The sequence below is a fragment of the Lutjanus erythropterus genome, chromosome 23, assembly GCF_056507025.1.
Source record: "Lutjanus erythropterus isolate fLutEry1 chromosome 23, fLutEry1.hap2, whole genome shotgun sequence".
Lineage (NCBI taxonomy): Eukaryota > Metazoa > Chordata > Actinopteri > Lutjaniformes > Lutjanidae > Lutjanus > Lutjanus erythropterus.
Window position 1 is genome coordinate 651,995 of NC_139339.1, and position 23,797 is coordinate 675,791.

The following is a 23,797-nucleotide window of genomic DNA, read 5'->3' on the forward strand; positions in this document are numbered from 1 at the left end:
CATGTTCCTTCATCACCACCAACACACACAACTGCACACACACACACACACCGTCCTGCTGCTCGATTCATCCACCGCTGAAAATAGTCCCCAACAAATCCACTATTTCCTCCATTAGACAAAATATAAATATAAATAAAAGTATAAAATATAATTAGGGTCATATTTTAGAGGACGGCGTGTTTGTCTGCTTGTCAGTTGTCTGAAGCACAAACAGATTTTGTTTGGGTGTTAAAAACAGAAGTAGGACAATAAAACTATTCAAATATTAAAGTGAGAGCAGAGTTTATTGGACTGTGACGTTCAAGAAAACTTCTCTCCATTTTAAACTGTTTAGAAAACAAAAACATGCCGATCGACAGCAAGAAGGAGCTGAACTCAGAAGAACAGAGACGGTTTTTCAAAACACAACAGCAGCGTTAACAAGATGGAAATCAGACAGACTCTGATACACTCTGACGTCAGTCAGTGTTGAACACTGAGGGAACTTTATGATGCTAAAAATATGATTTGAAAACACTTTTTCAGCTGTCAGAACAAACATGTAAACAAAGGATGGAAACCAACACAAGCAGCCGGAGTACAGCTGTAAGAAGCTAAGCTAATGTCCTCCTGTGGACAGGACATCTGTGGACATCTACAAAAATAATATCAGTTTAAGTGTACACTATATTTAGAATATTTTAACCTCTTTATCTTTCTGTCAGACAGACTTTTCTGACAGGAAACCACCGTTATATAAGACAAATATCACTCTCTACAAACCAACCAAACTCCACTGATAAAATCAGTAATTTTAGCTCAGAGAACACAGGAGTTGTTGGTCTGCTGCTTCATCTGTTAGTTTGTTATTGTGAGACTTTTGTGTTTTCAAATGTTAGTTCAGATTCACTGAAGTCACTCAATAACACAAACAAACTAACAGACAGAGGCAGCAGCAGAACAACAACTCCTGAGTTCTCTGAGCTAAAATGACTGATTTTATCAGTGGAGTTTGGTGGATTTGGAGAGAGTGATGTTTGACGTATATAATGGATGTTTCCTGTCAATATCCCTTTAACAGTTGGATGTTAACAAGTTAAAAGAGGCTCAGACATGAAACAGCTACAAATCAAATGTAGTCCAATCCTAGAGTTTAACAAAACTACAACTCCCAGCATCTGTAAAGTGCATCAACATGTAACACTAGAAAATACTTATACTTAATAAAAATAAATTATTAATTATAAAAATGTTAAAAAATAAATAAATAACAAGTTAAACTTTAAAAACAAAAACTCCCATCAGGCGTCTGTGTGCGTGTCAGTCAGTCAGGTGAAAAGCTCGACTCAGGATGAGTTCACTCGTGGCTCCGCCCAGGTGACACGCCTCCAGGACACACACCAGCCTCTGATTGGCCAGCTGGGCCGCCATGCCGATGAGGTCAGCTGAGAGAGGGAGAGAGAGAGAGAGAGAGGAAACCTCCGTCACTGAGGACTAAACCAGGTGTGTGTGTGTGTGTGTGTGTGTGTGTGTGTGTGTGTGTGTGTGTGTGTGTACAGACCTGGTGAAGGCGGAGGTGTGTGTGAGGAGAAGGCTCCGTGTGATAGGATGGAGGTCCAGGTGTTGGAGTGATGGAGGAGGGGAGGAGAGGAGGAGTGAGGGAGGAAGTGGGCGTCGACCGACACGCCGTCTGACAGAGCTGCACAGAGAGGCTCATTAATATTCATTCATTATTGATAATAAACACATCTGTTTGATCATAAATATAAATTAATCAATAAAAGAATTACCTCTCAGTCTCAGTGTGTAATAATCCTCGAAGGCGGAGTCAAACTTCCCGGCGGCAGTCGCTCTCCCTCCCATCGCCACGGCGCCCGCCTGCTCCTCCCTGTGGGCGTGGTCATACTGCATCGGCAGCGTTTCCACAGCGATCGGTGAGAATGCAGGGAAGAGGGGTGCGGTGACAAAGGATGAGGTGTCTTCATCATCATCATCATCATCATCATCATCTTCGTCTTCATCAGCGTTTGCGTTTTCTAGAAACTCCATGGAGGCTTCAAACAGAATCACTGCAGACACACAAACAGTTATCATCATCATCATCATCATCATCATCATCATCATCACCATCATCATCATCATCACCATCGTCATCATCATCATCATCATCATCATCATCATCATCACCATCATCATCGTCATCACCATCGTCATCATCATCATCATCATCATCATCATCATCACCATCATCATCACCATCATCATCATCATCATCATCACCATCATCATCATCGTCATCATCACCATCCTCATCATCATCATCATCATCATCACCATCATCATCATCATCATCACCATCCTCATCATCATCACCATCACCATCACCATCATCATCATCATCATCGTCACCATCACCATCCTCATCATCATCATCACCATCCTCATCATCATCATCCTCATCATCATCATCATCATCATCATCATCCTCATCATCATCATCTTCGTCTTCATCAGCGTTTGCGTTTTCTAGAAACTCCATGGAGGCTTCAAACAGAATCACTGCAGACACACAAACAGTTATCATCATCATCATCATCATCATCATCATCACCATCACATCCTCATCATCATCATCATCATCATCACCATCACCATCCTCATCATCATCATCACCATCCTCATCATCATCATCCTCATCATCATCGTCATCATCACCATCATCATCATCATCATCATCATCACCATCACCATCATCATCATCATCACCATCCTCATCATCATCATCACCATCACCATCATCATCATCATCACCATCCTCATCATCATCATCACCATCATCATCATCATCATCATCATCACCATCACCATCATCATCATCATCATCATCATCATCATCATCATCACCATCCTCACCATCCTCATCATCACCATCATCATCACCATCATCATCATCATCATCATCCTCATCATCATCATCATCATCATCATGATGGGAGTTTTTCAATAACTTACAAACACAAGAATAAAACAAAAGTAAAGCAGAAACTGTTACCTGTCTTGTTGTTCTGCTCTGGTTCTAATGTGACCCACGGGTATCTGCAGAGACAGACAGAACACTTTACAGAACGTTTAAAGGAACAGTCCAACATGTTGATCAATCCTTTACAGACACACAGAGAACGTCACAGAGGTTAGAACGGTTCTGTAATCTGAGCTTCAATAAATCAGACACATGAGGTTATGATTATGTAACAACACAATAATCCAGATTTATACTGATAATAACTTTGATTTATACGAAATCTTTCATATGTAACAACAAAAACACATACATTCATAAAAAATACACAAAAGATAATTACAATAAATAAATTCTTAGAAATATAAAATCTAATAAAAGGCAGAGAAACACAAGTAGATGTTATTTATATTATTAATCAAATATCATAAACTATGTAAAGGATAATGTACAGTGAACAAGTTGTTATTGTGAAATAAATCCTGACAGGATGATGCATCAATCTGTTCTATCCTGCTTATTATATGCTTACTTAAAAAACAAAAACACATTTATATGACAAAATATTAACTTTAAATGATTTTGTGGCTTCATTTCACAAAAACGACCTGCTCAGTGTACATTATCCTGCTTATTACAGGATTATCTACCAAAGAAAATCAATAGTTTGAAACAAAATATTAATTTTAAAATGGACACAGTTCTGATCATGGAGTCTGGAGGATCAATAAAATCATTATAAAATTAATACTTTGTGTCAAATTATTGATTTTTTTTGTACATGACCATGTAATAAGCAGGATAATGTACAGTGAGGACTGTATATATTTTTTATTCATCTTGTTTAATGTTTATCTTGCAGATATTTATCCTTACAGTTTGTTAACTTTGTGTAAACTCTGTTTTAAAGATGCTTTATAAATAAAGTTATTGATATTTTTATTTGAATTGGTGAGAGAAGATGCTGACATGTGTAACTCTGACCTCTTGTTTGGAGTGTGAGCCTGCAGCAGCTGCCTCCTCTTCCTCGACCTCCTGCTGGAACACAGACTGACTGTAAATCCAAAGCAGAGTGATGTCATCATGACATCATCAGGACATCATGTGTTTTAAAGTTTCACCTGATGCTGTGGTCCAGAGGACGGGGCGGCGTCAGCTGACTGACGGCTGAAGACGGAGACATCGGAGAGAAAGAGGAGGAGGAGGGAGGAGGTCTGAAGGAGCGAGGTGTGGAGGGCAGAGGGAAGAGGGATGATGAAGAGGAAGAGGAGGAGGAGGAAGAGAGGGAGGGGGAGGGAGACAGGTGAGGGGAGGATTTAGAGAAGCGAGGGGAGGATGAGGAGGGGGAGAGAGATGAAGCTCGGTCCGTCCAGAACAAACAGCGGTCCTCCTGAGAGACAGAGTCAGTCATCACTCAGCTCTGAATACTACATTACCCATGAGCCTCGGACACCAGGGAGAAGAGGCGTGTCAGAGGTGAGTTCAAACAAGACACGACCCACAGCACCTGAGAAACAGCCTGGATTTACATTCGTTAAAGCTCTTTAATATCCCTGAAGGACACCCCAACATCATCATCATCATCATCATCATCATCATCATCACCATCCTCATCATCATCATCATCACCACTATCATCACCATCATCATCATCATCATCATCATCATCATCATCCTCATCCTCATCATCATCATCATCACCAACATCATCATCATCACCATCGTCATCCTCATCATCCTCATCATCACCATCATCATCATCATCATCATCATCATCATCATCATCATCATCATCACCATCCTCATCATCATCATCATCATCATCATCCTCATCATCATCACCAACATCATCATCATCACCATCATCATCATCATCATCATCATCATCACCATCCTCATCATCATCATCATCCTCATCCTCATCATCATCATCATCACCAACATCATCATCATCACCATCATCATCCTCATCATCCTCATCATCCTCAGCATCACCATCATCATCATCATCATCATCATCATCATCATCATCATCATCACCACTATCATCATCACCATCATCATCATCATCATCCTCATCATCACCAACATCATCATCATCATCACCATCACCATCATCATCATCATCATCATCATCATCATCATCATTTTGACAGTTTTGTTCAGTTAAAATCAATACTGTGATGTAAAAATGATCAGTAATCATGAATCAAACTGAAACATTTGTTTCCTCATCAGCTGGTCTGTGAATTAAAGAACGTTCCTCCATTTTTACTGACTGTTCCTGCTTCACCTTATATCATCTTTGCAACTCGAGCAGAAAGAAAAACTAGTTTTACCTGCGTTTAAAAAACATTTGAATGTAAACACTGTAAAACATTGATGTTAGAAATAAAAGTGAAGCTTCTGCCCTGCAGACATTTTCATACACTAGAAAAAACAAATAAACTAAGAGGATAAAATAACATCAACATATATAATTTTAAAAGTGTGTTTATCAGTCACCTGTCCTCTGCAGCTGTACGTAACCCTGGTAACAGTTGCCTGGATACAGAAGGTGCGTCGCTCCCGGTAACAGAGCCTCTCCAGCTCTCTCTGAAGCTCCGCCCCTCGCAGGAAACCTGGCTCACCTACACACACACACACACACACACACACACAGAGTAAGCCCTCTATGCAGTTAAAGGGAAAGTTCACTTTTTTAAATGACAGTTAGACGTGTTGACAGACAGATGACCTCTCCTGTCTTTCATGTACGTTTCCAAGGAGACGGCAGGAGGCGGGTAGATGAAGAACCCTCCAATCAGAGCCCTGCTCAGCACCTGTCCATCGTCCTGGCTCCTGAGCCACTGGAGGAACTGTCGCACTGGGCGGAGCTTACGGTAGCTCATCTCTGAGTGGTGGCCCAGTCCTGCCAATCGACCAATGAGGAGACAGGACAGAAGTCAGCTGATTAATGAAGTCAGGACAGAGAAGATAACAGGCTCTGATGTCACTGTTGTCCACCAGGGAGAGTCAGAGCTGTTTAAATTGTAGTTGTTTGTTACCTGTGCAGTACACCTGTGTGTGTGTTGTGTTAGTCAGGTAGAAGCTGTCGTCTGTCCGATCTGCACCTCTGATCACCTTCAGTCTGCTACAGACAACCACAGACACTGAGGACAGACACAGAGACAGACAGACAGACAGACAGACAGAGAGAGACAGACAGACAGACAGACAGACAGACAGACAGACAGAGAGAGAGAGACAGACAGACAGACAGACAGACAGAGAGAGAGAGAGACAGACAGACTTAGTCTTTTCTCATGTCGTAATTTAAAATGTCTAAATGTACGGAGTCACATGAGGGCCATAAAAATGAACAAATCTATAAAGGATAAGAGAATAAATCTGGAATTATTAAAAAGAATAAATCAAAAAATAAATAAATGTGAAAACAAATAAAATATATGAGGCTAATTATCAGCATTTTCATATGAGTTGAATAAATTTGGTCTCCTTGGACACATTTGAAGATTTGTTAAATGAATCTGACGTCGAGGTCTCTGAATGTTTTATACAGTTTGAATAAATCATCTTTTGATTCTGATTATTGATACGCTACAGCTGACTCTTGTTTGGTGTTTTCATATTGTTTCATGACTTTAGAGCACCGCGTACGATGAGTCTATTGGTTGTTGGGGCTTTTATCTTTTTTTTTATTTTCTTTTTCTCTCATTTTATGATTTTAAATGTATTGAATGCAACAAAGGCAGCAGTGAAAATGAGACCTCAGATCCAGAACAGGAAATAAACGTGATGGAAAGAACGACTGATCCTGTCAGAGTGAAAGAAGACGTGTTTAACAGGAAGTAGGAAATAAAGATTTCAGCACTGTATTATTTTATTGAAAAAAAAAAGAAAATGAGACCTCAGTGTGTTTTCCTGGGCTACATAATGGTTAAACTAAAAAATAAAATAAAAATCATATTTATTTGTTCAATTATTTCTTTGTGTATTTTTTACAAAAATATAAATTAAATATATAAAAAGCATATTTCCATGTTTATTTTATTAATTTCTTTTATCAACACAAACAGCTGCAGCGAAGTACAAATATTTCTTTGTATTTAAATGTGTGTGTGTGTGTGTGTGTATCTCACGTGGGTGGAGCTTGTGGTGGGCTTCAGGTTGAGACGTGGAGAAGAGCTTCACCATGATTGGCTGATCAGTCGTACCGTCCTCCAATCGGAGCCAGCGATACTCTATAAGTTCCGCCCCTTTTCCATCTACCAATAAACACACACACAGTCAGAAACAACTAAAGCAGTAAACTGTCTGTGTACAGTCACCATGGCAACCCTCACCCTTGCTCCTGATTCGCTCTGGTCGTCCTGAGAACGTCAACAGGCCGATGACATCACACACAACGCCATGAGGACGGTCCAACAGCTCCTTACTGACAGAGAGAGTCAGAGTGTGCGTTTGAATATCTGTGTGTGTGTGTGTGTGTGTGTGTGTGTGTGTGTGTGTGTGTGTGTGTGAGTGTACCTGCTGTAGAAGCTGTAGGGGGGGGCAGGTGGTAGATATTCAGGAGAAACAGAGGATTCTGGGAGGAGGGAGATGCGTGCGGCAGGATTTCTGCTGTTCACGCTGATCTCTGGACACGACAACAGACACAGAGAGAAATGAACCCTTCACTAAGCCCCGCCTCCAAAGAGCAACTGTCCAATCAGAGGTTAGCAACCGTAACTGTGAGCTTTTCATTTGTCTCCATGGTGAAGGTGAGCAGGACGCTCCGAGAAGACGCTTCACGAGTCTGGACGGTGGCGTCTAGTAGCTGAGTGTGCGTGTGTGTCTGTGTGTGTGTGTGTGTGTGTGTGTGTGTGTGTGTGTGTGTGTGTGTGTGTGTACCTATGTCGTCTGGCTCCACCTGGTAACGCTGTTTGACTCTGTAGTGTCTCAGGCTGATGATGTCACCAGGCTTCAGACAGCGATACCAGCTGACACACACACTGTTCCACAACACGACACACACACTTCCTGTCTGGTCACACACCTCCAACACTGCCTGGACAGACAGACAGAGACACAGACAGACAGACAGACAGACAGACAGACAGACAGAGACACAGACAGACAGACAGACAGACAGACAGAGACACAGACAGACAGACAGACAGACAGACAGACAGACAGACAGAGACACAGACAGACAGACAGACAGACAGACAGACAGACAGGCAGAGAGAGGGTTATTACAGGTAACTTACAGTCTGGTGTTCCACAGGGTTCTACCTTCTGTCCTCTTTTATTGGTCAAACTGACGTGTCTGTGTTCTCTGACCTTATATGGACAGTCACAGTTCCTGTCTGTTTTCCCATAATACATCAGGTGTGATTTGTTGGTGATGCGTACGATCAGCTGATGCTGGATGGCGCCCCTGACAACATGCCGGCAACCGGACAGGAAGGAGTCACGCAGCTCTGACACGGTCACAGCAGGACATCGAGCTGTCAACACACACACACACACACACACACACACACACACACACACAACACGTTTATTTCATTTTGATTTAACACAATTCTATTTATTTTTATCTAAATATTAAATCAATTTGAAACGTATTAATGACTTTTTAAAACCTACTTAGTTTTAGATCTTTCATTGTTAATTTATTTGCTAATTTTATTTATTTATTGAACATTTTATTTCATGATTTGTAGCAGTTATATGATGTAATAATACTCTAATACACAATTATTTTTCTAAATTATAACTTCTTCAAAGTTTCATTAAATTTGACACTGAAACTTAAAGAAATGATTCAAATATCTCTACCTTCCTTCTCCTCCTCCTCCTCTTCTTCATCCCCCTCCTCCTCTTCCTCAGTGGGCGGAGTTTCCCTCCACACCTCCCCGCTGTAGTCCACGTTGTTCCACAGAGGGAGAAAGACGCTCCTATTGGCTCTCAGAGGAACCAAAGGACCTGTGGAACCAATCGATCAGTCCGCTACCAAATAATGTACACAAATAAAATCAATAAAAGGATCAAAAATGACACAAGGAACTGGCGACTTCCTGCTTCTTAACACATGGACACAGAAATACAGAAATAAAAAAAATAAAACATCTAAATGATAAATAGACTCTTTCATTACCAGCATGTATTTATTTTATCTTTATTTATTATTTAATCATTTATTTATTTATATTTATGACGTGTTTCCTCCTTCATGTTCACCTGCAGGTTGTGAGGATCCAAACCAGGGCAGCGTGTCTCCGCCCACTTCCGCCCTCCTGACTCCGCCCTCCTCCTCCTCACCTGGAGCTCCGTCTGTCACCTCCACACTCAGCAGTCTGTAGCTGCAGGAGAACAAGCATCACACCTGACTGATGACATCACAGCGTCAGGGTCGGTCTACCTGTCCGTACCTACCTGTCTCTGACTCCAGACGCCCCGGGGCATTCTGGGAGCTGAGCGGCCATGGCGGGGGTGAAGGTGGCGTTTCGAAGCGTTGAGCCGGGACGCAGGACGTTTCTCTCCACCAGCCGGTTCAGACCGGGATCCAGAGTGACACGGAGCCTGCAGTCCCCGTCCGTCAGTGTGACGTCATACAGGTCGTCACCTGGAGACAGTGGACCAGTGAACACCCCCCCAAAAACCAGTTAGACCAGTGGACAAAAGGACATGTTCATGATGAACAGGCCTGATTTTTATGTCCTGTCCCCTTCTGTCCTGTTTTGTTTTGTAGTTTTTTGTTTGTCCTGTCCTGTCTTGTTTGTCCCCTCTTGTTTTGTTGTTCCATCCTAATTTGTCTGTCCGGTTCTGTTTTATTTGTTCTGTCTTATTTTGTTTGTCCTGTCTTGTCTAATCATCTTTTCTTTGTCCCGTCCTGTTGTTTCTGTTGTGGCATTTTTTGTTTGTTCTGTTTTGTCCCAGTTTGTTTTATTTGTCCCATTTAACTTTATTCGTCCCATCCTGTCCTGTTGTGTTTGTCCTGTCCTTGTCCTGTCCTTGTCCTTGTCCTGTCCCGTCTCGTGTCTCACCTTTGAGGACAGCCTGGGGGAAGTAGACAGACGACCCCTGGTCTCTGCTGTAACGCTGCAGGTCCACCACATACAGGGACTCCCTGCAGACGACAGGAGAGGACGAGGACGCCTGCAGGACAAACACAGGGGGACAAAAACAGCAAAACAAAATAAAGGACAGATGATAATTAGTGAAATGTGAGGTGAAATATTTCTGATTCTTCTTATTTCTGTTATTTTTTATTTCTTTAGCTGCTCCTGCTTTAACAGAAGTAAAATATTATTTGTGGTGGATTTAATGACATAATGAGGAATTTAAAGTGTGGTTATAAGTTGTAATAACATGTTTAATGACCACCCAAAATAAACAAGATGGCGAGTAAATATTAAGAAAAACAACAAATCAAGGGAAACACTAAAACATCAACATCAGCCTCCTGTTTAAAAACAGCTGACCAGACTGACAGGTGAGCTAACCGCGCGCTCTCCTCCTCAAACCAAACTCCATTCAGATATCAGAAAATTTAACTTCATTAAGATTTCCGGCTGATAGAAACACGTCTACACGCAGGTTTGAGCACCTTTCTACATTTTTAAGTAAAATGAAAAAATCGGCATCTCCAGAGTTCAGTAAGAGCGAATTCTTCAGGACGAAAACTCGTTTTTCTTTAGTGATTCACGTCGGAGCAGATTGAGATAAAAACGGGGATTCATTCTAAGAATTTAGAGTTTAGTTCTTAAAATTTGAACAAACTGATCGTCAACATGAGGCTGAAACTTATATATTATTATATTCACAAAATACAGAGTTCTAATCAGCAGGACGAGCGTTCTGGTTAACGAGACGTTAAATCGGTAGATATTTGAACGGAGTTTGGTTTCCGTTCAGACAGAGGATGGAGACAGAACCCGATAAATCAGTAAATAAATAATCGATGTCTGAGAGGACGGTGCCGATAATGACCTTGTTTGGACCGGGTCTGGAGCGGCTCAGGGTTCTGAGGAAGACGCAGCCTGTAGCCGCCATGTTGGACAGTCTAAACAATAACAGTGCGGTGCATTGTGGGACACGGAGACAAAGGGGCGTGTGAGTGTGTTTAAGTGAATTTAATTCCAATAAAGTTTATCAGGAAATGTGACAAATAAATATTAAAAGCACTGCAACCAATTTTATATGAGATAAATGAGACATGAAACTTTGTTTTAAAATATCAAAATATTTGAACAGAAAAACTGAATCAACAGAATTCTCTGCCATAAAAAACGTTTTATAATCTATAACCAGAATAAAAATAAATGAGTCTAATAAGAAATCAAAAAGTATGGAAGCCCAGTAAAACAAAAATACTTTTCTTGTTTGGTTTCACTGTTAGAAAAGTGTTTGTATTTAACTCCACCAGAAATATTAGAAACAATAACATTTATAAAATGGGACATATATTTATATTTCTTTTCTTTTGCTTCTGTGTTAATTCCAATTTTTGTTTACTTTCTCATTTAATTAATGAATTTATTCTATTACTTATATATTTAAATTTCTGCTTCATTATGCAAATGAGCTGTCTGTCAGTGTGTCATGTGATCAACTTTTTGCCAATTAGTTGTTGACATCTCAGATTGATTACACGCCTAAAATACTACAGAAGTAAATTTAAACAATTTGTCACATTTTATAAATGAATGAAAATCTACATTTTTGAAGAAAACATCTTATTTTCAGTGATTTTAAAGTGAAACAGAGACGGACTGCAGCTCTTTCCTCCTCCTGTCTTTACATCTGTGAAGCCTGAAACTCAAATGATCAATAACGTTCACAAACGCTTCCTTATTGACGAGTGACATAAAGTGAATATTTATTAAAGTTACATTTCATTCGTACAGTTTTTGAAGGAGGAACAAGAAAGAAATTGTGCAGTGCAGAGAACAGATCATGAGCTCATCATGTTTGTGATCGACGATCAGTGAAACAACGTTAGAGAAACGTGTCCGTCATGTTTCAGCTCCTGCAGTTCGTCTAAACTCTGCGTGTGAAGTGCGGCGAGTCTCTGAACTCCAGGTAGAGGCTGAACAGCAGGTGGAGGGACTGGATCCTGCTGCCGTAGACGGGGATGTCCAGCAGGCTGCAGATGATGTCGGCGTAGTGGGCGGGGCTGCAGTGCAGGCGGGCGGGCGGCAGCTGCAGGCGGCCCAGCAGCTCCTCCACCTCGGCCGGCCACTCCTGCATCAGGCTGTCGATGTCCGGCATGGCTCTGCTGTACTGGACGCTGGCCGGAGGTTTGGAGCGGTGCAGGGCGCTGATGCTCTCCACCCAGCTGTCCACCGCCCGAGGGTTGGTCTGAGGACTGGCGACGCTCGTCACCTTCTTCAGCTGGAGGACGCAGACAGGGACAGAGAGACAGGGACAGAGGGAGACAGCGGGTTTGTATTTCTTTTTATTTTAGATCAGGTTTTGGCATCCTCCCTTTATTTGTGAGGGACAGTGGCAGAGACACAGAGGACAGAGAGAGGAGACGGGACATGAGTGTCTCTGGAGGAACAGTGTGAAGTCTGAGAAACTGAATCAGTGTGAGTCGACGCTGAAGACGACAAAAACTCCGTCCAGACCTCTGCAGGTTCTTCTGCAGATCCATCGTGAGCGTGACAAAGTTAAAACCTTTATTATTCAACAGAGACAGTTGTGTTACAGTGTGTGTGTGTGTGCATGTGTGTGTGTGTGTGTGTGTGTGTGACAGTGGTCATCAGTACCTCGGTGGCTCCGTGCTGTTTGGTCTCCTCTGACAGCCACAGTGAAAGCACCGTGGGGTCTGACTGTTTCACACTGGGCTCGTCCAGGACCAGCAGACCCAGATTGTCCGCTTTCCCATCCGGCCGCGGCACCTGAACGCCACACAGGGGACAGTCGGGTCACAGAGATGAAACACCATCAGTGTGTCTTTAGTAATGATGCAGCCTTCACTTCATCAAGCAGAACTGGGAGCATGTTTTATATTTTATTCTAATAATAGAGTGAATATTGATCCTGCTGCACCTTCAGGAAGGCGTCGATGTCTCCAACAGCCGGGATGAAGTCTGGGATGAAGGGCTTCAGGCTGTGTTCCAGTTCGATGGTCTGAGGACTGTACCTGAGAGGAGACAACAGAGGACGCACGGTCAACATGACTGGACCGTGTCAGCTGAGTTATAGTGTAGTTATTCATTGTGGACAGTAGAGATCATTACAGATGTCTACAGTTCATACTGTAAAAACAAGCTGTTTGATATCAGAATTATGACACTGAATATAATCTAATCAGTAGGTGACTGGATGATGAAGATGATGAAGACTCCTCACCGTGTGATGTACTGGAACAGCTCTTTGATCTCGGTGCTGACGGGCAGGTTGGCGTAGTCTGCGGGGTCGTACGCTCCCTCTGGCGCCTTGCTTGGCTCGTCGTCATCATCATCATCCTCTTCATCGGAGTCATCGTCATCCTCGTCGTCCTCTTCTTCTTCGTCCTCGTCGTCCTCGTCATGTGGACTGACCCCGGGCTGCCTGCCGGTCGGTTCGTTGGCCCTCAGAGGCCTGTGGTCCTCGTCGAACTCGTCGCTGCCGCTGTTGGCCGACATCAGGCCACGCCCCCTCCTGCTCCTCCTGGACTCGGACTGAAGAGACAGAAATCACTGATGTCAGATCAGAAATAAACGTTCAAGAGGAGAAATAAAAGTTCTGGAATGTAATGCTGACTTGGAGCGTCCCTGACGTCCCTGACGTCTTCTTCAGAGACGTCCCTGATTATTTCAGAGAGACGATGCTGAGACACATTGTGGACATGTTCCAACAGCGTGTCTTCATAGTAAAAGAGTTCAGGTCCTAGACTGACCTGGACCTGCAGTCCAGACCTGGACCTGCAGTCCAGACGCGTCTCCCATTGAAAATGTGTGATTCATTATGAAGGACAAAATAGGACAACAGAGACTGTGGACTGTTGATCAGCTGAAGACGAATATCAAGAAAGAATGAGACAGAATTGACCTTTAAAAATCTAAAACGGATGTTACCTGTTCTGACCGGCGGATGTTACCTGTTCTGACCGGTTGATGTTACCTGTTCTAACCGGTTGATGTTACCTGTTCTGACCGGCGGATGTTACCTGGTCTGACCGGTGGATGTTACCTGTTCTGACCGGTTGATGTTACCTGTTCTGACCGGCGGATGTTACCTGGTCTGACCGGTGGATGTTACCTGTTCTGACCGGTTGATGTTACCTGTTCTGACCGGCGGATGTTACCTGGTCTGACCGGTTGATGTTACCTGTTCTGACCGGCGGATGTTACCTGTTCTGACCGGTTGATGTTACCTGTTCTGACCGGCGGATGTTACCTGGTCTGACCGGTTGATGTTACCTGTTCTGACCGGTGGATGTTACCTGGTCTGACCGGTGGATGTTACCTGGTCTGACCGGTGGATGTTACCTGTTCTGACCGGCGGATGTTACCTGGTCTGACCGGTGGATGTTACCTGTTCTGACCGGCGGATGTTACCTGTTCTGACCGGTGGATGTTACCTGGTCTGACCGGTGGATGTTACCTGTTCTGACCGGCGGATGTTACCTGGTCTGACCGGTGGATGTTACCTGGTCTGACCGGTGGATGTTACCTGGTCTGACCGGTGGATGTTACCTGGTCTGACCGGTGGATGTTACCTGTTCTAACCGGTTGATGTTACCTGTTCTGACCGGCGGATGTTACCTGTTCTGACCGGTTGATGTTACCTGTTCTAACCGGTTGATGTTACCTGTTCTGACCGGCGGATGTTACCTGGTCTGACCGGCGGATGTTACCAGTTCTGACCGGTGGATGTTACCTGTTCTGACCGGTGGATGTTACCTGTTCTGACCGGTTGATGTTACCTGTCTGTGGCTGTAGACGCTCGCCACCTCCTCGGAGTCGACCACCTCCAGGCTCTCGTCGTACGGCTGGTTCTTCAGCAGTCTGCTGTCTTTGGTCCGGTCCCCCCGCTCCATCAGACGGTAACGGATCACCGGCTGAACCAGAGCTCTGTTACACACATTTATCTCCCGGTCTCAGCTGCTTTGGTACCAGTTTATTTAGCTAACTGGTGACCAGTTTAACCGTTTATCTGCGCAGTTTAACCGACTCTGACTCCTCCAGCTAAGCTAGCGTTAGCCACCTAGCATCAAACAAGGCGACTTCCGGGAGGTTTAGATCCTTCAGAGGGATCAAAAAACACGATATGTGAACAGAAATAAAATATAAAATGTCTCTCGGTGTGTTTTTAGACTCTTTCTAACTCTTCCGGTTCACTTTATCTGACTACAAGTCGACTCACAGCGCAGCTAACAGCAGAGCTACAGCCGTATCCTGGCAACGGACCGCGCAATGCATCATGGAACGAAGTTTTTTTATTTAGAAACTTTATTGCTGAAACTCTACAAGGCAACAGCGCCATCAAGTGACGACAGAAAATCACGGGTTTCTTATGTAAAGAAGGCGAAACGTTTCTTGTTTATTTGGATGTATAGTTTTTGTGTATTTGTTTTGTTTTTAATGTGATTCTGCTGTTGACTGTTTTATTGTTTTCTGTATCTGCTGGAGAGTCTGTTTGTGTTATTAAATAATAAAAAGAACAGAATCACCTGACAAGTTTGTGCAAAATAGTTGTTTACTGTGTTTTCTTTCATTCCACAGTTGTATAACGGTATTGGATTAAAATAACAATATAATTAATAATAATTTGGTAATTACTCTCAGAATTTTACAAATCATTATGGTGTTTAAAAATAAAAAAAACTGCCTTTACAGTGTGATTATTACCATACAAATAATCTCAATTAAAAACACATCACTTGAAAATAAACAGGTTTCAGTTTGCATGCCAACTTGCCAACTTCAGTAATGAACAGTATTCAGACAGGACTGGTGCTGCTCGAACATCAGCTTCATGAAGTGATGTTAGAAATGATCTCATGCAACATTTCATCAAACTGAAACAATGATGTCTGATTTCTATGACAGGTGCTGCTGGCAGTTATGAATAAAGAAACTTAATTATCATCTCTGTCCTCTGTTGATGTGAAGAATGAAATAGAAATGTGAGAAAAACAGTCAGTTTACATGAGAAATTTCACACATCACAGTTTACTCCTACCTAATGTGAAAATCATCAGAATAATGTTCATCCACAGTGACTGTTAAGTAATGCAGTGGATGAAACCTGTTCCATAAACAGTTGAATGTGTTGAAGTCAGTGATGAACGTTCAAAGAGTTTATTAAGAAAAGTGTACAAAGAAAAGTGTTTTGCAGTTTTTTAAAGTGCATGCAGGATATCAGGGCGTCTGGTTCTTCAGTGGTTTTCACAAGCATCTCCATGTTTGACAGGAACATCACGTTGAAGGCCTCTCGTTCTCGCCACGCCACCATTTCTCCCGTCAGTGAATTCAGGATGTCTCTCAGCTGCTTTTGCTTCTGTTTGCAGCGGCTCAGTAAAGTGTCCTTCTTTCTGCTCCTTCACATCCTCTGTGATCTGAACGGTGTCAGACTGACGGGTCTTTTTTCTTTTTATTGTACTCAACAGTTTTTAACCACACAGATTTCCAAACAAAAGTCCACTATTCGTATGTGTTTGTGGGTTTCAGTTGCTTAAACAGAGAAAACTTTGTGTTTTTTTTTTTTAAAGGTTATTTTTTGGCATTTTTGCCTTTATTGACAGTGACAGCTGAAGGTATGACAGGAAAGGGGGGTGAAGAGACAGGGGATGACATGCAGCAAATGAGCCACAGGCGGGCTTCGAACCAGCGGCCACTGCAGAGAACTAACAGCCTCAAGACATGGTACGCACGCCCTACTGACTGAGCTATAGGGGCGCCCCGAAAACTTTGTGTTTTAAAATGAAAGCAGCAGGACAGTATGTCGTCATAGCCACTACAATATAATGTGCTGCTTAGAACTAAAAATGACCTTCACTTTGTACAAAAGTTCAGGTTTTAAGAACACATCTATTAGTGCATGAGGACTAAGGCAGCAGGAAACAGCTGGCTTGGCTCTGAAAAATGTTTAAATCAATGCAGTACGAATGTATTGATGCACTTCAAGGCAACTGCCCTGAGTGAATGTTTTCCCACATTTATCACACCAACATGGTTTCTCTCCAGTGTGAACATGAATATACACTTTTAGTCCACCTGATGAGGTGAACATTTTCCTGCATTTGTTACAACTGTATGGTCTCTCTCCAGTGTGAATGTGTCAGTAGATTTTGAGGTAGCCCAATAATTTGAATGCAGACCCACATTGATCACAACTGTATTTTTTCCTGGTCCCTGTCTCGAGATCAGTAGTGAAACTGACAAAATGTTGAATGAAAACTGAGACTTCACCATTGTGACACTGAATCAGAAACTGTCAAACACATGAAATATAAAAAAACAAATTAGATAAACATGTTTGGCAACTCAAAGTTATTAATTTACTTCTTTTAGGGACATTTTAAACTGTCAGTCATAGGTGCTGTGGGCTTTAACTAATGAGGTCATTCATCTCGCTGGTATAAAATAAATGATAACAGGTCTTTTGTGTTAAGCGTTAAATGAGTGTAACTCAAATCCGCTGATGATTTAGTCATAAAATAAGTCTTAAGTCTGTCAATGCTGAGAACACCTGTTAGTACAGCACAGCAAATACTGCTGAATACAAAAAGTTGAGTGAATGTGCAGTGTGAAATGATTATCCAAAAATTTTCTTTGGATCAATTAATTTAATAAAAATATTGAAAATGACGCAGTCCTGCAGGTCAGATTGTTGCACCACAAACCCTGACAGGATGCAAATTAAACAAAAATCAGTAATTACATTTTCAAAAAACATAAGCAAACATGCAGTGAAATGGCTTCAAATAATGAAGAAAAAACAGAAAAAGATGTTCACAAGAACAAAGGTTTCAGACTGAACACAGATGTCATCTGTCGTGGTTTTGTTGTCCCTGTTTATTCACCACCTCTTCCTCCTGTCAGTTCAGATCAGGAGTGGTGATCAAGTATGTATCAAACACACAAAAAACAATATTTCAGCAATCATTGACTTTCATTTGTGACCTCTGACAACAATAGAAGAAATTATTCTTATTACTATTCTTATTCTTATACTTCCACTGAACCTCCTCAGTCACATGGTAACAGACGGTTATATTCAAGCAGAGGTGGTTTCTCTTATGTCTGTTCAATCATGGTCTCTGGTGATGACATTTCTCAGACTTCAGACCAGGAGAGACACTCGAATTCAACAGGAACAACCATAAACATTATGATGTAACTCCCTTCAAATGGCTGGAATGTCAAAACATCAAGCCGGAGTTTAAATCACAATGTGTTAACACTTAAAACATTTAACATCTCTGCTGGTTCACCCTACAGCAGGGACACTCCATTCACTGGGAGCAACGTCTACGAACTGACATGAGGCCAGTTCATAAACATGATTAATACGTTTATTTAAAAAAAATAAACAAACATTAAATGACCCATAATTAATTTTTCTAGTCTATTTGTTTTATTTTCAAACTTATTAACTACCCAAATTAACTTGGTGCAAGGACTGACTGATATCCCACCACAATAAATAACTGCATTAGAGTTGTAAATGCATTGGTAACATTTTAAAAAGTTCATACAAAATTAAACAGCTTGAATATTGAGACCATCTTTGAAGTGAGTCAGGGGTTACCATGTCTACCCTGTTATAATGTGACTGAATTATCATACTGAGGTCAAATAATGGCAACCAAACATGATCATTTGGTTGAATAATGCTGCTGAAAGGCTGAAACAATTACAGTAACTATAGAGCAGTTTGTTATAGATCAATACATCATTCAAATAATTATACATCAAAAACAGAAATCATCCTGTTCTTTCAGCTTTTCATTGAGGACTTGCATCTTTTCTTTGTCTTACATGATAACAAACTGAACTATTTTAAAATTTGGTACTTCATTTTAACAAAAAGCTATTTGATGACATCATCTTGGACATCTGTTAACAGCGATGAGCATATTTTAAATATTTCACTTACAAAGTGATTGAGAAAATATTTGGCAAACTAAAAAATAACAGGAGAAAAGTCTGTTAAAAATATTTGCTTCCAGGAATAAAGTGAGAATAAAATGAAGTGTACAGCAAAATTGAAATGTTTCAGACTATTTTAATTTAAGAACACATTATTGAATTTCCCTACAGAGTGAAAACCTAAGTGGTTAATAAACCAATAATCAGAGTGAATCAGAGGAAACAATGGGGATGGGAGGTGTAGATGAATGGATATTTAGGGTGTGACTATGGCAGGATTTGGCAGTAAGATGGGGGCAGGCTGGTACTTTATAACAGCCACAATATCATATGTGCAACGTAACCTGTAAAGTTACCATTGTGTATCTTTAGAATACAAGTTCAAAATATAGAAACACAGTTATCAGGGATTGGGAAGGAGGTAGGAGGAAAAAAACGTTCAACACGGTGTAGTGTGCATGCGCTGGTGGACTTTAAGGGAACTGCCACGGGTAAATTTTTTCCCACATTGGTCACAGCTGAATGGTTTCTCTCCAGTGTGAACACTTTGATGGATTTTTAAGTGTCCTGATCTGTTGAAGGTTTTCCCACATAGTGCACAGCTGTACGGCTTCTCTCCTGTGTGAACACGTTGATGTTTTGTTAGGTCACTTGATGTTGTGAAAGCTTTTTCACATTGGTCACAACTAAATGGTTTCTCTCCAGAGTGAACAAGTAGGTGAATTTTTAGTTCACCTGAGGTGGTGAACGCTTTCCCACATTGATCACAGCTGTGTGGTTTCTCTCCAGTGTGAATACGTTCATGCCTCCGTAAGTCACCTGATGTTGTGAAAGCTTTCCCACATTGATCGCAGCTGTATGGTTTCTCTCCAGTATGAATGCGCTGGTGCCTTTTTAGGTCACCTGATGTTGTGAAAGCTTTCCCACATTGGTCACAACTGTATGGTGTCTCTTCAGTGTGAACAAGTTGATGGATGTTTAAGTGACATGACTGAGTAAAGGTTTCTCCACACTGGTCACAACGGTACAGTTTCTCTCTAGTGTGAAGTCTCTGGTGCTTCATTAAACATCTTGACGTTGTGAAGGATTTGTCACAGTGCTGACAGTGACGACGTTTCAGTCCATCTTGGCCTCCCTGTTTCTATAGCAACAAACATACAGAAAGAAAGAGTAAATAAGATGTAATGGTGAAGCGGGCTATACAGGAACATAAATGAAACTTAAAGCTCGTCTGTGGAACGTAACCAACAATGTTCAGATTGACTACTGCATTGCCACCTGTGACAAGTTTCAAAAAGAAAAAAAATCCCATACAACTACATGTGGACTGTCAGTACCAGATTCTTTAAACCTACCAACTGAATGAACATTGACAGATACAGGTCACATGACTGCACAGTGAAATCACATCAGTGTGTTAAATTAACTTGCAGTAACTGATGTTTCTGTTGACTCTGTGTGAAAAGTAATCCTTCACATTGATATGTTGAGCTTGTTATCAAACTGTTGCTTATTTCCAGCATTCAAAAACAGAGAAACATGACCGTTCATTTAGAGTCATGTTTCTGTCACCTGATGACACAATGTCCAACAGTCACTTTTAGCTCTGTTTGGTCTCCACCATCTCCTGAGGGAAATATCAGGCTCTTTAGCTGGTAAATACTCCACTATGTTCACCAGCTAGTTTCTAACTGAGCAGATAAACAATGAGCTAAAACTCAAGCATGAAGTAACGAACACTAACCTGAACATCAGTGTGATCAGCAGATGGCCCTTCTGTTTCTCCCCTGTGGTCCAAGTTCTGGTTCTCCATCATCCAGCAGGTCTCTGTTGTGACTAGTGAAAGGAGAAAAAGTTATTTCAGATGCAATTCTGTGGCTGGTTCAGTTTTATTCACTGTACAGTGGGGACAGAAGTTACAAACAAGCTGTATACTGTTTCCTGTCAGGATTATATTCAGGTCAAACAAACAGTGGAAGAGGAGCTAAAAGGGTTTATCCTGCCTAAATCAAAGGCGGCAAAAGTAGCTCTAAAGTCTTGTTTAACATTGAAACTGCTGCACCTCAACATGACATCGTACTAAATGATGTTCAATATTCATGTGTATATATTTATTTTATTTGTAAAAATATATTTAGCACAATTCAAATAATTAAAATCTTAGAATAAAACATAAGTAATAATTTAGATTCTCCAGCAGTAATGTGATTACTTTGAGGTGTGCTTTTATTTGAGAAAAAGTAGATTAATATTACTTATTTTTTAAGTGTTTCAACTGAACCCAACCACTGGAACAACGTCCTCACCAAGGGGACAATCGAAACTCTATAAATCAATTGTCTTACTTATTAGTGCACATTTATACATATATAATTTATCACATCAAATGGTCACTAATATATTTAAAATAGTCTGAGTTATTGAGGAAAATTACAAACAAATATATTTTTTAAATATATTTTAAAATTCTGAGTTTGTATTTCAAAATAATTACTTAATTTTTCAAAGTAATGACTGAGTCATTTTCAGAAAGTTCGTTGTTGAAGTTACTGAAGTAAACACGACTCAAACCTCAGTCGACACTTTTTGCACACTGGATGTTAACAGATCATTTAGGAAACATAAACACAGTTTTCATCTGACTAACAAATCAACAACTGTTCAAACTGTTGTTTGTATCTCATCTGGATTTCTGTCCATTAAAAAGAGACGATGATCCCACAGAATCACTGTACAGGTGTGATGATGCAGCCTCAGATGAAGGTCGGCTGCAGTAACAACGAGTTCACCTGCAACCATTTATCACAACCTTTGACTATAATCACTTCATACGAGGCTCAACCAGGAGATTCACTAAATTCAACACCTGGATCTCCGTCCTGGCTGCTGGTGCATGAAGAACTTTTTTTTTATGTTTCTGCTTTTTATCGACCTGTGAAGATCGATTCACTCTGCCTTGTGTGTGACATCACACTTTATCTCCAGATTTAGGGTCCCACCTGTTTGTTTCAGGTGAGAGTCACACTGATTCAAAGTAAAACAGGCAGTGAGACCTTCGTCTGTTTCCTCACAGCAGCAGGTTTATTTATTTCTACCTTTCATCCTCTCATGGAAAATGTTAAATAATCCACTGAGTTTTTTTGTTGTGTTGCAATAGTTTGTTTAAAATGATCAATTAGCAAACAAATAATCAATGTTCTGACAGATAAAGAGGTGCTGATAAAACAGTACATGCTTTAAATTCCCTGTATGCAGTTTTTACATCACTGATACTCAACTGAATATTCAGTTGTGATATAATTTGAGATATTAGAGGTAATGATACTTTTTAGATCATTATTTTATACTGATTGAAAAATGTTAAAATGACAATGCTGTGATTTGTTTTTTTTTTACAGGACGTCTCTGACCACATTCATTCAGTTAAAACTTTGTGGACATTAATGTTGGACTCTGCACATCCTGACAGATCAGTGTTTCTGTTTCCATCGTACATCGCCGACAATCTGCCTCTGCTTCCTGGGAAAAACTGTCCAAGTCAATTTATTTTCAAGCGGTCGGATCTTCGCCTGTTGTCCTGTCGGGGGGCCCAGATTTGGCCCGCACACCACAGGTTGGACATCACTGCATTAGAGACTTGACTTGAACTTGAGCTCAAAGACTTGAGACTTGAAAAAAAATGTCATGAGAGTCTCTGATAAATATCAAAGTGCAGAAATCTGTGCAGGTTGTGACCAAAAAAACCTCAAAGGCGTCATAATAAGAGCTGCAGTGAGGACGACGGCTACATGCTAACTGTGAAGAGCTAATTACTAAAGAAACCTGCATGGCTCAGCTAAACATTAGCATAGAAAACAAAACCTTCAAATGTTACTTTAACAGTTCAACTTTCACTGAAGTGTGATTAATATCAGTTATTGAAGAGCAGATCGATAAGTTTCAGCTCCCAGACGATCGTCTCTGTGACTCACCTGCAGGATGGCAGCAGATGAACTTCTGCTCTGGTTGGGCTGAAATCTAACCTCATGTGGCCTGCATGTGCTTTTGTTTCCTACTTCCTGTTTGAAAAGGAAGTTGTGTCAAAATGCAGTGCAGTTAAACATCAGCGCTGCAGAGGGCGCCAGACCGCAGAACAAACGACTGAAGACAAACCACTTATTACTGAGAATATTTCCTTTAATTTAACAGTATGCAGAGTCAGAGGGTGGATTTTTGATTGTGAAATATGATATTTTTGAAAACATGTTTTCCATCTAATGTAGAAACCCAGAAATGATTTCACACGACTCCAACACACAGCAGCTTTAGTGATTTAGAGGCAAAAAACAATATGAGGCCCTTTAACATTTTGTTTTATAAAACAGTTTTTAATAAAAACTATTTGGAGGAAGCTCTGAATTTCCTTCAGTTAGATGACATGAAAGCCCAAATATCCACGTGGTAAATCATAATTATCAGATTAATAAAGTCAAAATTATGAGATAAAAAGTAGAAATTTCAACTTTTTATTTCATAATTATGATTTTTTTAATCTCATAAACATGAACAGCAACTTCAACTATATGGACAAAGTATTGAAACGGTAAGTGAGTTCAGATATTTAGGATTATGGTTTGATGTTAAACAGTTTGAAACAAAATGTAAAAAGAGCTGAACCTCCTGAGGTCAGTTACTGGTTACACAGATGAGCAGATAAGGCATCGATACGATCATGTATTGA

At 41.0% G+C, this 23,797-nt stretch overlaps 3 protein-coding genes across 5 annotated transcripts; all 3 read right to left on the bottom strand.

Annotated features, from left to right (window-relative positions):
* Positions 1–268: 268 nt before the first annotated feature.
* On the bottom strand, positions 269–11,085 carry LOC146305110 (RPA-related protein RADX). 3 transcript variants are annotated; one of them, XM_084712005.1, is made up of 19 exons: positions 10,982–11,085; positions 10,036–10,147; positions 9,425–9,614; positions 9,230–9,351; positions 8,828–8,974; positions 8,399–8,493; positions 7,895–8,051; positions 7,532–7,640; positions 7,348–7,439; positions 7,144–7,269; positions 6,049–6,153; positions 5,739–5,912; positions 5,507–5,631; positions 4,123–4,391; positions 3,986–4,039; positions 3,035–3,078; positions 1,773–2,051; positions 1,544–1,681; positions 269–1,427 (listed from the first exon to the last, which is right to left on the bottom strand). In XM_084712005.1, exons 1-19 carry the CDS (start codon positions 11,042–11,044, stop codon positions 1,303–1,305), a joined length of 2,526 nt encoding a protein of 841 aa, XP_084568131.1. In that variant the 5' UTR covers positions 11,045–11,085; the 3' UTR covers positions 269–1,302. The 3 variants fall into 3 exon arrangements, with proteins under 3 accessions (XP_084568131.1, XP_084568130.1, XP_084568129.1); XM_084712004.1 differs by having other exon boundaries at positions 3,986–4,036; positions 8,327–8,493; XM_084712003.1 differs by having other exon boundaries at positions 8,327–8,493.
* A 757-nt stretch (positions 11,086–11,842) lies between these two features.
* On the bottom strand, positions 11,843–15,443 carry ift46 (intraflagellar transport 46 homolog (Chlamydomonas)). The gene is made up of 5 exons (XM_084712081.1): positions 14,907–15,443; positions 13,349–13,659; positions 13,046–13,139; positions 12,763–12,894; positions 11,843–12,385 (listed from the first exon to the last, which is right to left on the bottom strand). The coding sequence occupies exons 1-5, from the start codon at positions 15,018–15,020 to the stop codon at positions 12,032–12,034; spliced, it is 1,005 nt and encodes a 334-aa protein (XP_084568207.1). The 5' UTR covers positions 15,021–15,443; the 3' UTR covers positions 11,843–12,031.
* Positions 15,444–17,972: 2,529 nt separating this feature from the next.
* Positions 17,973–23,147, bottom strand: LOC146305112 (uncharacterized). The gene is made up of 3 exons (XM_084712118.1): positions 23,049–23,147; positions 20,822–20,913; positions 17,973–20,218 (listed from the first exon to the last, which is right to left on the bottom strand). The coding sequence occupies exons 2-3, from the start codon at positions 20,891–20,893 to the stop codon at positions 19,517–19,519; spliced, it is 774 nt and encodes a 257-aa protein (XP_084568244.1). The 5' UTR covers positions 20,894–20,913; positions 23,049–23,147; the 3' UTR covers positions 17,973–19,516.
* Positions 23,148–23,797: the final 650 nt, after the last annotated feature.